Below are 16,356 nucleotides of genomic sequence, written 5' to 3'. Positions count from 1 at the left end.
GAAATCAGCAAAACAATGAGCATCTTATTAGTGGAGGGGTATTTTAGGTATTTTGTTTACATAGTTTGTTACAACAGAATGCTTATAAGGAAGTAGACGGAGAGACTAGCTTTTCCAATAGCTAGCTTTTGTTCTTACAATCTTTTAATTATTAGTTTGAGCAATGAATCCATATTTTGATGATCAGTTTCCTGTGTGTGTGTGTGTTCCTGTTATTAACTTGTTTTTGTAAGTCAGGTCATAGAAAGCAGGAGTTCATATAATTCAAGATCTAAATTTGGTTTATTTTACACATCTAAAAAACATTCATAGCAGAATCATTCGCAAGAGTTCATATTCTTGAAGATATGAATCGAGTAAAAACATTACGATACAATTCTACAACTACCATACAAGAGAGACATAATTACAATCACTAAATCTTTGCATAACTATTGATGAATGAGCTACACATAACCCTTAAACTTATATATAATAAGATCAACAAGTCCCACGATTCTATGAACTTGTTCAATAATAATCCTACCTAACAACACTCTTCTTGACCTCTAAGAACACCGATTCATCACCTTCATGATTCATTTCTGATTTGTAGATGAATCTTCCAACCAACGATCTTGATATGTAAATCATGATCTAAACCTGTTTCAATTTGTCAAAAAAAAAAATCAATCTTGAGCATTGGGTAATTAATTCTCCTTTTTTTACTTTGACTATGAAGTACAGTTTTTATCTTTTCATAGATTTATGTTTACCCTATTCAGAGAAGACACTCATGAATTCAATATTCGGCTCTTGTTTCACTTTCTTCCCAAAGTTATCCCATTGATTCAAATTATTTGCTAAAGATTCATCTTCATAAACAGCAAACCTACTTGGAATCGAATTCCCTTTACCTACAAATCCAAGATTCCTCAAAGGTCCTTGATCAAGCACTTGAACACATTCACCAAATGAAATTTGTTTCTCACCCGAATTTACCAAAACGCCACTATTCCCCCCTTGAAAACTAACCGATGATGATTGATTATTCGGGACAACAAGACGCGAGGGTTGAACCGTAATTGCTTGTTTCTGAACCTGCTGACTTGGCATTACCCCTATTAAATTACCATTTTGCCCTCCCAATCCACCATAATTACCAATCATGTTGTTGGAATGCCATGAATGAACATCTTCTACAACGGGTTGTGAAATTTGCTTTGATGGGAGGGGTTGACCGTAATTAGATGATTGTAATATCGGTTGGTGGTCAACTAGCGGCAAGTTGACATTTCCGGTTGGCCGCCCAAAAAGTTCAGCGTGAAGTGCCGCCAGTGTCTCCGGCGGGATTTGGCCGGAAGCCGCCAGTGCTTGGATCTCGAATCTTCCGTATAAACCTAGTTTTTTATTTTGTTCAATGGGCCCACAAAATGAATTTTGACCCCCTCCTTGTTGACCTCCCACACCACTTAATCTCTTTAAGTATAATCTAAACTTCTGCATAACAAAAAAAAATAGAAACTTTTAATCACTTCACTATATGTTTCGATTGTAATTAGTTCACATATAATCTTTTATCACAAAGGTCAAAGCTTTATTGGAAAAGAAAAAAGTCAAACTACACCTGCAAATGACTTGCAACGTTTTCTCTAGTCAAACCTGGAACATTCATCAATTCAAGAATTCTCTTTGGAACAGCCTCTGAGAAAATAAAAAAGTAACATAGTAATAAGATAAATTGAACAATTTTTAACAAAATAAATTAATAATTGAAAAAAAAAAAAACATACTGTCAATTCCAAGTTGATTCACAGCACTAACGAATTGCTGATGCAACTCCACAGACCAAACAACACGTGGCTTTTTTGAAGCAGATGGATCATCACTTTCAAGTTCACAATCATCTTCTTCTTTAATACTTCTTCTTTTTTTATGACACGTCAGCAACCCATTTTCTCCTCCTTCATTAACAGAAGAACCATACTCACTATCATGATTATCATCACCTCCTCCTCCTCCTCTTTTGTGCTCCATGCTCCCTGAATTTTCATGTTCTTTATTTTCATTCCATTTTTTTCTTATAACATGTTGCCATATGTTCTTTAGTTGTTCTTCACGTATAGGCTTGATTAAGTAATCACATGCCCCATGTCTTATTCCCCTTAGCACAAGATTCGTTCTTCCATCTGCTGACATCACTGCACACAGTAATAATTTGTTTTTAGTTTATATAAAAGATAAAAGATTATTATAAATGGGAAAAAAAAAAAAAAAAAAAAAAAAAAAAAAAAACGTACTTATGACAGGAAGATCCATTTCTAACCCAACGAGTTCAAGAAGCTTAAATCCATCCATATCAGGCATATGAACATCACTTAAAACCACATCAAATCCACCTTTTCTTTCCCTTAATATATTTAAAGCAGCAGTTGCTTGTGAGCAAGTTGTAACTGCAAAAGTTAACCAAATTAGAAAAGAAAGGATCTTTATCCATACAGACATCATTACTCATTCAGGACTTAAATGGGAAAAAAGAAATAAAAAGAAATAGCCCTTTAAGAGGGAAAGTAATACTATAGCTTAAGACATTATGCTAGAATAGAACCATATCTGGTTATATAAATAAATTAATCTAAAGAGATCTTGAATCGTAGAATCTTGAATCTAAAACATGAAATCAAGAAAGCCTATAAAATCCAAAATTCAATTTACTAAAGATCCCCTGTAAGCATTTCTAGAGTTCATCCTTTATTGTTTTCCACATATAAAGGTAACTCAAAGATCAATAATATATTTCATGTCCAAGTCATGTTAAGCAGTGATTTGATTACATAAAAATGCAACATTTAACTTTTTCATGGTAAAAACTCAAGGTAAAGTTACTTGCTTGCACAGAAAGTGCTCTTTTTTTGTGATTACTGAAGGTAATCTAGTGTTATCTATCACTAATCGTGTTAAAATTCTGAAAAGTGGACACTAACAGTTAATCTCTAACAAACAGAGAAATATAGCGTTCATACTGAAAGCGAAAAAGGAAAGCAAAGTGTTTACCATGATACGAGCATCTGCGAAGCATTTGTTCCAAAATCTTTAAACAAGTAACATCGTCATCAACAACAAGAACTCTCAAACCCACAGGGAACTGATCTGACACACCCGTTGCAGGTTTTGAACTCAGCGACCCGGACCCGGACCCGGAAACGAAACTGCTCGCCGTCGTCATACCTCAAGTAAACCTCTCTTTCTGCAAAATCCAGAAGTGGGATAACATCAAAGGCGAAATTAAAGCAAAACCCTCGAACAATTTTGTTAGGGAGCAGATCTAGGGGGAGTAATTAAGGGGAATTCAGTTGTTTTTGTTGGTAGAAATGAAATTGAAAGCAATGATTGAGAAATTGGTGTAAAATTTATTATGGGAAATTGAATTATAGGTGTGAGCGTGTGATCGATGAGTGAGGAATTGAATGTGTAGCAGTGGGAGTACAAAGAAGACTGGAAGAAGGGTGATGAATTTAAAGAAATGAAAGGATAATCATAAAGATAGATAATAGTTGGAAAAAATCCATCAAAGTTATGTCCTTATTGGCAAAACCCATATAAAAATGTGTTGAAAATGACTTGAGGAGTGGTACATACATACAAACTTTGAAAAATCCCATCTTTGGATCTTGTAGTTTGGAACACTTTCTTGTAAGGCCCCTCAAACTAAAAAGTCTTTCATTGTTACTTGGGTCTTTTTTCTTTAACTAGTACCAAGAAATGCAACATGTGACTATGACGAAAATAAAATTGTTCCTCTGACACAGAGATCCAGATTAATACGTCATGTTGAAATCGATCACGATCTTTACAGAGAGTTGATGAAACATATTTGAATGGTTGGCCACAGTAATCTATATATTTGAATGGTTGACCATAATAATCTTAACCAAGAACTAGAAAGAATAATTTTTGGACGAAAACTTCATTTAAATGTAGTAATTATGAATTTTTAAGTTTTTAATTTATGTGTTTCTTATTTTCAATTAATGGAATAAAAATTAACCAAATGGATGATGAATATTGAAAAAGATAAATTATATTTTAAACTTTTATACAAAAAAAAAACAACATATGGTCCAACTACAAAATTACTTTATTTTGCAAAGTGGCTTGTTTAATGGTTCATTATCGCAAAAAGGCTTTTTATTTTCTTTGAAAAAACGTTTATATATTACGAAATATATGATTTTTAATTGGATTTTTTTTGGCAAACATTAGAAAAAAAGCATTTTGTTGTTTATATATTATTTTTAAGTTTTATGTATGTAATTAAAGAAAATATAAGCTTTATATATCATATACCTTTGGTTTTATATATCATATACCTTTGGTTTAATTTAATATATTTGATTTTTCTTCTTTTTCATTGTGTTGTATTAATTGTGACTTGAGTTATTTTATTGATAATGACGATGGAGGCAATTATCAACTTGAATGATTCGGTGGGTCAAGATAGCAACGGGTCATTAGATAGAGGAATTAGAACAAAATATTGTTTTTAATGAGAAAGGAAATAAAAACCAAAGTCATGCACGAAGTTGAAAAATGACTCTTTCTTGTACCTAATTTGACCAATCAAAATTTTAAGGGGGTGAATCTATTGGAACTTAACCCTAAATGGATTGGGATTTTATTGATTGAATACAAATCATAATTGTTCCGTTTCAAGAAAAAATCAAAATGAGTTTAGATTAAACTAAAGGGTTTTAATTGAGTTTAAATTAAACTAAAGGGTTTTAATTTAGATATAGTGGCCCATAGAATTATAGTGATAAGATTTTTGGGGTTTTATGAACCCGGAAAAGGTAAAATTAACTCTCTTGGCAGTGTATGTAGCTACGTTGAACCTATCTAAAATGTAAAGATCCATCAATCGGTAGATAATTGTGGACAAAAATTTAGGTGTGTAAGGTTTAAAACTTGAATCTCATTTAATTTTACAACTCAACTGTAAAAAAACAAAAGCATTTTTTTATCAAAAGAGTAGATAGCGATACAATTGAAAATATGACATTTTCGTCTGAAAATAACATTGTTTATACTGCCAAAAAAACCCACATCGTAGTAAAGACAATGACTTCAAAAGTCTTCATTTTCATTATCGTGATTGAGTCCACACATTCCATAAGTTCCAAAACATTTTCAAATGGTGGGAAATGGTGATCCAACCACTTGATAACCATCACTCGTATTTGATTAGCCACCTCATGGTTGACAAACATCTAGCTAGAATCTTCAACATATAAAAAGCACAAGGGGCATAACACCAAGGGAACATTTATATTCCCATATCCCTTTTAAGAAGTGGAGAGTATCAATGGAGAAGGTTATTTGATCTGCTTACAACGAGGGGGAAATTGAAGAAGTCAAAGCTTGTGTTCATAATGACTCACAAAAGGGTATTGATTGAAGCTTCCAAGGGTACTTCCAGTCGACTGTAGGAAAGAAGAAGACATGGAAATGATGACATGTTTAATTTTAGGAATAGGAATGATACAAGTATGTAACGTCCCAAAAAATACCAAGTAAAAATTTCATTTTTAATTCAACCAAATCATTCATTCATTACTAAAAAAAAGATAATCAAACTATAAACTATTCTTAAAACATCAAGTGAATCACAAAAGATAGTGGGCCCTGCTCAATTAGCATAATGGTCCCCACCCAGCTTACGTATCAGGCCCAACCCATCATACATAATGGGCCTCACCAATTCACATAACAACCCCCACCGAACATGTCAAATGGGCCCCACCCTACATACAAAACAGGCCCCGCCCAACACACATGCAAAAGTCACAAAGACAACTAGCATCTTACATAGTATAGTGAGAAAACTCATATTACGAGCGCAATCGACAACTAACAGACTCACACAGTCGAAAAGTGGATGTTACACACCTCCTAACGAATCATAAAAGGTAAGCACTTAGTCTACCTTCTAAAACTAGCAATATGACCCAAAGTCAACCATGTCAAAAAGTCAACGGTCAAATATCAAAATCAACTTAAGAATGCCAGCACGTCGTGGCTATTTCACCCAATCACGACCAATTCCACTTCCAAGTCATGGAAGACATGTTAGCACGTCATGGTGGAGCCTCACCATGGCGTGGCAATATTTTTAGGATTAGAGGATTTAATGACTCGCCACGACGTGGCCATAAGTGCCATGGGGTGGCAGTTGATTTTGAAGAAACCTTAGATTCTCGGGTTGGACCCCTATTTAAAGGAATTGATGGCTAGGGTTTCCTTCTCCCTCATCCTCCATCACCTCCAGAAAGCATCTATGTGAAACCCTAGCCTCCCTTATTGAGTGTTGAGCTCTATGTGGTGTTTGTTGCATTTTGAAGGAAGGAGAAGAAGGTGTTAGCAAAAGGATCAAGCAACAAATCCTCTCCATCTTTGGAATCACTCTCTGGACCATTTGTCAGTCCTCAAATTTCTATATTGATGATTCTTTGGTTGTAGATCTAGTTTCTTAGCATATTTTGGTCCATAAGAAATGTTTGGTGGGTTTGAAGTGATAAAGGTTGCAACTTTATGACTCTCCTGAGTCCCATGAATAATATATCTTGTAGATTTAGACTTTGGTTGGGGTTCTTGACCTTGCATGAGTTTTGGGTCACTTTTATCTCATTTTGACCTAAAATGGATTCTAGACATACATTGGACATGCATGTATATAAAGCATCCACCTTTATACTAGATCTAGTATTTGTTATCGTCAAAAATTACACAAGTATAAATCAACCAAATTGAATGAGAGGATGTGATGTTCGGATTGTGCAATAGAGAAAGGTAAATAAAATGTCACAATTGTTTACAAGGAAAGCCCTTGATCCTTGTTAGGATCTCTGTACAAAACCTTGGGAGGTGATAATGATAACATGTCTTGATGATTTTATTAATATAAAATAATGATTACAAAAGAGTATTTCAGTAAGAACAAGTGAAAAAGTTCGTAGAGTAAGCTCAGAGTAGGTAGAGTGTGTCGTGTGCGAGATACATGTCTCAATTTATAGTCTAAACTAGCTAACAAGATGTCTGATATTTCCGGGATACAATATGACCAGCTTTGTGAATGTTGTTTGACTTGGTATTCCGGGTCTTTATCATAGTTAAGACGACTCTTTGTGGAGAATAAGTATTCTCTTGACTATTTCTGCACATGTGTTAATTAAGAACGAAATATGACCGTTATAAATGTTAGTAAATAATAATAACGGTAATAGTCGGGATCCTGAATATCTAATGAGGTTTGAGGATTCTGAATGTTTTAAGGATCCTGACCCTAACAATTGCCCCCAAGTTATTCCTGAAAATATAGGAGTTAATTTCGAGAATATTAAAGGGATAACTTTAAAATAAATTAAAAATAGGAGATAAAGAAGAGTTTAAAAATTATCCCTTAATGGATAAGTTTTATCCATCTCGAGGTAAGCGAGAAGCAGTCGAATCATCTTTGCTATAAATGTGGGCTTCCGATAATTTATGTGACAACTAGCAAGCTTGGGTCAAGTAGAGTCTAAATTGAAACAGTGTACAAATAAATTCACTCTGTAACTTAAATGCAATGATGTTTATTGAAAGCCAAGAGGACACCATTTGTATGATGAGAGATGATATACACTTTGAAAATTCATGTTAAAATAAGACTTGAATGATCAATGTAAATCAAACAAGAATCAAATATTTATAACACAACAACATGTGTTTATGCCATTCTCGAATTCTAAAGCCATAATCTTTGTGATATTTATTGTATAAGGCCAAAAACCCATCCATGAAAACACTACAAGACCGAAATCTCCATTTAAGGCCCGTTAGAGTCCGAAAACCCTACAAGACTAGGACCGAAATCATTTCTTTAAAGCCATTAGGACCGAAATCCTTAAGGATGAGGTGTACTAAGGGATTTCGGCCATAACTAGATCGCAATCCCCTTCTTTATGGCAGAAAATTTCAAAGTGTACTTCCCTAGGGTGATTAGGTGTTGACCAGGTGGTAGGATAAATCAGCTTTACCCCCATTTACATAATACAATCTAATACCCTTCAAATAACCATGTAGTACGTGAATTGCTCCCTAAATAAACAAGAACATCCTCCACTCCTATCCTTCCATATAAACCACGACAGAAGACCCTCCTTCCATTCGCCAACATTTTTCATCTTTCTTTCTTCCATTCCCTTTGACACTTCATCTTCATATTTCAAAATTCTATCAAGAACAAGCTTGGTTCTTCCCACAGATCTTCATCATCTAAGTGGTCCTTAGAATTTTGGTAAGCAACTTCGACAACCCCTAGTGTTTCTACACATTATTACGATAATTTCATCCCATTTACACACAATATCATGTGTTAACATCCTTAGGGTAATATAATCTTCAAGGAGTTCATCAAGCACATACTAGTGTTTTAGGCTCGAAATCTTTTTCACAACACTTCAAGCTACACACAAGAACTACTCAAGGTGAGCTTCATACCCCCCATTTTCGAGTTTTACATGCTTTTATGGGGGGGGGGGAGGGATACAAGTTCAAATATGTTTGTCCTTTGGATGCTTGCATGTCTCATACTTATTACTTGAATACTGTATAATATTTGCATAAAAATGTAAACATCACCACTCTTCACACAAAAATTTTCGTGACATACAGAGCTTTATTTGCAAAGATAACAAAATATAACTTATTTTGTGTTAAATATGTTAACCCAAAAATATGCGATGTACAAACTACAATACAAGTCAAAATATGTTTATCTTTTGGATATTTGCATGCCTCATGCTTATTATTTGAATATAATGTTATATTTATATAAGAATATAAATATCACCATTCTTTTTACACAAATTTTGTTTCATAAGAAGTTGACATGCAAAAGTAACACAAACATAACTTATTTTGTGTTACAAATATCAACCTGAAAATATGAGTTGTACAAACTACAAGTTTTTGGTAATTTCTACTAAAAATAGCTTTTCTAGTAGAAATGGTTATATTTTTAGTCATCACTATTTTGGTGGGTTAAAACCCAAGTATATCATGTTTTAATAACATACATAAACACTAAATAGGATTACAATTGGATATTTATATAATGTTTATATAAATAGTCTACACAAAAACATACAAGGCAAACTATAATGGGTATAGTTTAGGATTCACAAAACTGATATTTGCATATTTAGTCTTATATTAAGTATAGATTTTTATCATTTATTAGATAATTAATTGCATATCATGGACGAAAGATACCTAAAAGTGTTTGAATTGTGTTTTCAGTCCAAAAGCGAAGCTCGGAAGCAAAAGGAAGCAGGAGAAGTGGTTGGGAGCTTGGGAGTCGAGCAAAGAAGAAAAATGCTAAAAACACAAGGTACTCGGCGAGTAGGGTCGACTACTCGGCAAGTCGATACGAATATTCGAGAAACTAAGAACTCCTTGACTTACCGTGTACGGGAATTAATGGATGGACTCGACGAGTCGGTCATGGACTCGACGAGTCGGTCATGGACTCGACGAGTCGGGGCGAATCTATAAAAACGACTTTTCAGATCGACACAAATTATTCTGGAACCCTTGAGGAGAACCAAGCTGCGAATTAAAGTCAGGAGAGACCTGGAGAATGAAGATAAAACCCTAAATCCAATTATGAAGGAGATTAGAGGCAATTTTCATTATTCTTAATTCAATGTTTGTTTTTCATCATGTTCAGACAGTTAGATTTCGTTTTTATGCTGTCAATTGCCCCAATCATGAGCTAAAACCTTTTAACTTTTGTTTGGGGAGACAATATTGAGACTATGGTTTGATTTATGGTATGATTGATTTAATATTGGTGATTTTGTTGATTTTAGCTTGTTAAAGAACCTTATGTGTGAATGATAACTATTTTTCTGTTAATAGAAAGATAATTAAGCTGCATGAACATCTCTTAATTGTTTACCTCATATGATTTATGTGAACACTTTATTTTATGACTAGGATTAGCGAATGTGAAACTAGAATTAATAAGAAAAATAGGTAAATTCATGTGTGAGCTTGTGTGATGACCATCAACAAGAGGTTAACTAAATGACCAATTTAGTTGACCATTACAAGTCTTAATTAACCCGAATAAATAATCTAGTGAACTGAATTAAATTAGACAACTGGTCACTGTTTGAGTTAGTTTGTTCTCTAAGGATTAACGCAGCGAACGTGAATCTAATCACTTGAATCGGTAGCCAATAGAAAAATCAATCCATTGCACTATTGCCATAATATCAACCATAGGATCAATTGAGTTGAACTAAACAAAAGTTCCCTTCATTATTGAATTTAGTTGAATCTTTGCTTATCTAGTTTTTAATTAATTAGTCTAAGTATTAGTTAGTAAGTTTATAGTCTTGGAAAACTAGAGAAAACCCCCTTTATTACTTAATTTTTAGATAATATTAGCTTTTAGTTTTAATTTTCCGTTCCCTGTGTTCGATACCCTACTTATTTAACTTTACCACAATTGATAGGTCTACTGCCTTTGTGTGTTTATTTTATAATTAAAAGTAGGATTAAAACTAGTTGAGTTTTACACACATCAAGTTTTTGGCGTCGTTGCCGGGGAACGGTTCAAAAATTAAATCTAATTCCTAATTTTATCGATCCTTTCTGTGAGTTTTTCTTGCACAAAGTTATTTTTTTAGTATTTCAGTAAGTAGGTTAGGTTTTAGTATTTATTGGTTTTTAATCGTTTTATCTAATTCTGTCTAAAATTTTCTGTTTCATATAGCCTACTCGCCGAGTGCACTCGAAGCTACTCAGCGAGTTCACTGTTGTTTGACAGTTTTAGTTTTTATTTTATTTTTGTTCTTTTTACGCGTTTTTTTTGTTTTGTTTACAGTTGTTTCATGACCAGAGGATCTAACACTCCATTGGTTCCTCCCTCTGAAGATCCGGAGTCTGCCTTAAAGAAGAACAAAGGAAAAATCGTTGGTGAAACCACTTCTTCGAAAAGCTCGCCTTTGAAGAATTTAAAAGCCGTTTTCAACAAGAAGAAGAGCAGCAAATCAGGAGCTTCTAGCGCCTCTATAGCAATAGAAGACCCGATTAAAGAAGACACCGAATACGAAACCGAAGAGGAGGAAGAACCTACATTCAGGCACAACTCCGATTCCGGCGACGAGTTAGCCATTATCATGGCTAACACCAATCGCCAAGTCGCCATATAAATTAGCTCCTGTAGAAATGCAAGAGCTTTCCAGCCAATTGAGTGAATTACTGGACATGGGGTTTATAAGGCCAAGCTTCTCTTCTTGTGGAGCTCCAATCTTGTTTGTCAAAAAGAAGGATGGGTTGTTTCGCATGTGTGTCGATTACCGTGAACTTAACAAGCTCACACTCCACTGGTTTTGTAAATTATAAAACTACATACTATTTTTCAGTATACTTTTATCACTATTACGGTCTTAGGGTTTAAGACTACAGATTTTCATACATCAGAGAATATTGGATTTTCTGGTAACATACAAAGAAACATGCATACATACATTTTCTGTCTTTGGTATAAGACATACAATTCAGTATACTATTATCACTATTACGATCTTATGAACTCACCAACATTCATTGTTGACGATTTTCAAAATAACTTTATATTCTCAGGGAACCAGTAAGCAGGTACTTAAGCCATCGAGAACTGGATTTTTGTTGCACTTTGAAATTGTTACTTTTCAGTTAATATTGTGTAAAATTTGAACAAATACACTAAGTAAACAATGTAAGTTTGTATCTCTTAATGTAAGTTTGTATATCTTAATGTATGTTTTGTTACACAATTGAATACACTAAGTATTCAATTGTTATGATGCTATACAATGATATCATCCACCCCGGACGTTTCCACCGTCCTGGTTCGGGGGTGTGACATAACATTACAGTGTTAACTTAAATATAAATTTCAGTTTCGACTTAAAAAACCAAAGAATATTTTGTAAATAGTTAAAAGTGATAAATTGTAGTAATAAATGCAAAAACTAAATTGTAATATCAATTTAACTAAAATATTTCATAAAAATATTTTTATAATCGATAAAAGTTTTCAAATAAGTAGTTTAAAATAATATAGAATAATAATAGTTAAAAATAACTATATATAAATGATTATATTGTTACCTTTAAAATAAATAAATAAAAAAACAATTTCTGATGTTTTCAATAACTATAATGACAGAAATTAAAACATTAAGCAAATAAATTTTAAAATTTTAATTAACATTAACAACAATTGTAAATAACATTAAACCTTATGTTATATTTAATTTTATTATATGTAACTCGCGAATAAAAGTCGTTCAAACAATTGAGATTATACAGTTATAATATATATATATATATATATATATATATATATATATATATATATATATATATATATATATTATATTAATTTAGTATACACATTATTATATCAAATTTAACAACAACGTTATTGTTATATTTAAAAAAACAAACATATATTTGTAAAAACTTCTAATATATAGGTGTTTCTGAGCAACGCGCAGACATTCGCCTAATATATATATATATATATATATATATAGAGAGAGAGAGAGAGAGAGAGAGAGAGTCGAGGAAGGGGAAGCCCTTCGAGTACCAATCCGGTCCACATGCTGGCTTGGCATGGAAGGCTACCCAAAAAGTCTTTTTCATGGTAAGGAAAGAAAGAAGAGCGACATGGTTAAATTTAGATTTGACTGTTTACAGCATGAGAGCAGATTATCCAAAAAATAACCTTGGAACAATTAAAAAACAAAAAAAAAAGACTCGTTAATGAAAACTATAGGGGCTTTTATATATATATATATATATATATATATATATATATATATATATATATATATATATATATATATATTGAAATTTATATTTTTTATTAAAATTGAATTGTTTTATAAAATTATATAAAAAAACTATGCTTTGCCTTTGTATCCACACAAGTAGTGCGGCAAATAAACTGTACTTTTGTTTTGTAGTAAAAATGATATATCTATGAATGACGCTATATAAAAAATACGGAGTATAATAAATATAGCACCACACCTCTCCCGCATAAACATACTACTATTCCGTCCACACTTAAGAGGACACGGTAAAAATGATATGATTATAAGTGACGCCTATACAACACACCACACCCCTCCTCCATAAACATACTACTATCGTCCGGACTTAAAAATTTGACTTTAATCTTCATATCCAACAACCAAAATGCCGCTTTTTCTCCAAAAATAAACATGTGGGTTTTGAAGCTAAAGTTCGGCACTAAAAGTAATAATAATAGCAAAAGGAATCCAAAGCCACTCAAGTTATGCCACGTTTCAAACATTCCTCACGTTTCCATCGCTTCAACATCCCATCTGGCAATATGATATACACGTCCTTCATAAATCATTAAATTTGTGTTTTTTTTTTTTTTTAATTCTAACTTTTAAGAGGACACGGTATGGCCACAACGAGGTTCGATGCGGGTGAAGTGACATCTCTCGACGCCGTCGTAACGGGGGAACAACCCCCCCTCCATCTCGTTGCATCTCGCTAGTTACGTCTCGTTACCATGGAAACGAAATGAAACGGGAGAAAAATGGACCGTTACACATTTAGACCGTTTGCAAACGGTCAATTTCAAACCAAAAAAAAAATAATTTTCCTTTATATATATATATATATATATATATATATATATATATATATATATATATATATATATATATATATATATATATATTTTATTTCAAATTTTACAACTTTTTTAACATTCTATCTACATTTTTATAAACTTTCTTTCTAAGAAAATGGAGCAAAACCAAAACATCTCCTCATCATCAAACCCAAACACAACCTCGTCTGTCGGGTTTGCCGGTTATGAAGGTTATTTCAACCTTTTATCCACTCAAGGCTCACCACAGATCTCATACCAAGGCGCATCTTTCAACCCCGCTTCACCGTCACTACAGTTTCCAAACTCACCTTATTTTCAACAAAATCAAGGCGGTCAAAACCCAAATTTACAACAAAATCTTTTCCCTTCTTTTGCTTCGATGCAACAACAAACCAACCAACTATCGCCTACGACACAACAATCGGGTGAAGCGGAAGCGGGAGGTAGTAGGAACAAGAAAGGGAAAGGGAAAGGAAAATCAAAAGGGAAATCAATATCGGTAGAAATAGAAAATGCAGACGTTCCACAATGGTGGACACCAGAGGAGGAATACGCTTTGACGGTGGTTTGGTGTGCTACTTCAAAAAACGAACTTCGCAGAAATGGAATGAAAAAAAGAGTTTATTGGGGGGCGGTGCTCGACAAGTTTCACGCTATTTTAAAGAAAAATCTGTATCGCAACAATGACATGTTGAGCAGCAGATGGGGTATGATAACTAAGCGGTGCAGCAAATTCAACGGTATTTACAACCGGCTTGAGGCGCAATAACAAAGCGGAACCAACGACTTCGATTTGTTCAAATCTGCTAAGAAACAATATCGAGTCGAAATGGGTCATGTTTTCGACTTTGAAAAATCATGGAAATTGTTGCGAGCGGATCCAAAGTGGAATAAAACGCCTACATCGTCGGAGGTTCAATCCAAAAGGTCTCGCAATTCTAGCTCGGCCGACGTGTCGGACGCACGGACTAACATCGACCTAAACGCCGATGACGATGAGATCCCGAATGATATCCAAGAGATATCCCCACTACGATGACCGCCCGGACGCGACAAAGCGAGGCGCGCTGCAAGACATGCGGAGGAGGTGGAGACGAGAGCAAAAGATGCGGCGGAAATGAGAGCCAAATTTGACGAGCACAATTTATTAATAAAAGAAAAAAATGAGTTGAAACGTCGTCATTTGGAGTTCCTGGAAAGGCAGGCACGGGAGAAGCGGGAACAAAAAGAGAGGGAACTAATGACACATCAGTTGTCAATTCTTCGGACAAACGAGGAGGGTTTAGCGTCTGCTGATATAGCGGTGCTACAAGCGATGAAGGAACAAATTAGGAAAAAATATTTGGGTTAATTAGGATTGATGTAGTTTTAGTAGTAATTTGAATGATATTTTAGTTATTAATTTAGGTTTAAAATTATGTTTTTTTAATTGTAATCGGAATTTTAGATTTTAAATATTATGTCTTTTTTTGTTTTTAAAATTATATGTTTATAAAAAATATATTAGTTATTAAAAAAACACAAAAAGAAAAAAAAAAAACGAAAGCAAAAAAATGTAAAAAAAACGAAATAGTAAAAAAAAATTACAAAAATAAAAATATTTATTTTCAAAAAGTTGGTGTTGTATCTTGTTGCCCATTTTCCGACTTGGTGTCATAACACCATTTGCTTATGTGACATGTGAAGTGGCACAACTTGGTGTTGCACCTTGTTGCCCACACCCAATGCTCTAAGAGTTAAGAAAGAGCTTCTAGTTCAATGGTATCCGATATTGTCTTTTTTCTTTGAGGTTGATAGTTCAAGTTTTACAGTGGACATAGATGAAATAATTTAGGTGTAGTTTAGTATATTTGTCATTTCAAAAATAAAAAAATTATCCCTCACTCGAAATCAAGTGACTGTTTATGATATAAACCATTGTTATACGAAAATGTTATTTGGTAGATCAACTTTAATGGATTACATGTTTATGTTTTACCAAAGACACATAAAATAATGGAAAATTTTGTATATATCCCTATTAAATGTCAAAATATTATATTTGTCAAATATATTATTAAGATATTATATTTATCCTTTTTAATCCGATAAAATGTCAGATTTATCCGGACCATCTTTTTAGTTTTTTTATATTTTATAATCTTTTTTATATTTTAAAATCATGAAAATTTTAAAAAGGAACTAAATAGATCATTTTGGCCTTACTTTCTATATCAACTCTTCCGACTCATATTAGGAACATGAATGAAATCATTCGCAAAAGAGATAAATAAGTGGGGGAAAAAGTCAAAGCTCTTAGGAAAAAGGCTCCAATATAGGCAATGCATGAAAATCTGTTAGCAGATCTTATATAAGAATCTTTTTCACAAAAGACATATTTTGAGTTTCATCAAGAATCTCATCAAACTGTTCTTGATATGTTTCTAGAAATTCTTCTAATTCACATACAAAAAGAAACAAATTTGGAGGACGGAATTGAAAGATTAGTTCCAAAAGAGGGGCACGTTGAATGTACCCAAACCAGGCAAGAAGATGTATAGCTGTGGGAAGTAAAATCAATGGGAATTTAAAATTTAAAAATAAAAAGGTTACAAGATGCTTTTAAAATCTGCTCATACGCTATGTAAATT

At 33.3% G+C, this 16,356-nt stretch overlaps 1 protein-coding gene across 2 annotated transcripts; it reads right to left on the bottom strand.

Moving 5' to 3' along the window:
- Positions 1–309: 309 nt before the first annotated feature.
- LOC111904374 (two-component response regulator ARR14) lies at positions 310–3,541 on the bottom strand. Of its 2 annotated transcripts, XM_023900144.3 has the most exons (7): positions 3,034–3,541; positions 2,280–2,432; positions 1,773–2,180; positions 1,607–1,683; positions 972–1,479; positions 756–896; positions 310–642 (listed from the first exon to the last, which is right to left on the bottom strand). In XM_023900144.3, the coding sequence occupies exons 1-6, from the start codon at positions 3,203–3,205 to the stop codon at positions 757–759; spliced, it is 1,458 nt and encodes a 485-aa protein (XP_023755912.1). In that variant the 5' UTR covers positions 3,206–3,541; the 3' UTR covers positions 310–642; position 756. The 2 variants fall into 2 exon arrangements, with proteins under 2 accessions (XP_023755912.1, XP_052621956.1); XM_052765996.1 differs by having other exon boundaries at positions 756–1,479; positions 3,034–3,540.
- Between the last annotated feature and the right edge of the window lie 12,815 nt (positions 3,542–16,356).

The sequence above is a fragment of the Lactuca sativa genome, chromosome 8 (genome assembly GCF_002870075.4).
Source record: "Lactuca sativa cultivar Salinas chromosome 8, Lsat_Salinas_v11, whole genome shotgun sequence".
Lineage (NCBI taxonomy): Eukaryota > Viridiplantae > Streptophyta > Magnoliopsida > Asterales > Asteraceae > Lactuca > Lactuca sativa.
The sequence above is the reverse complement of the archived record's forward strand: the minus strand, read 5'-3'. Positions and strand labels throughout refer to the sequence as shown.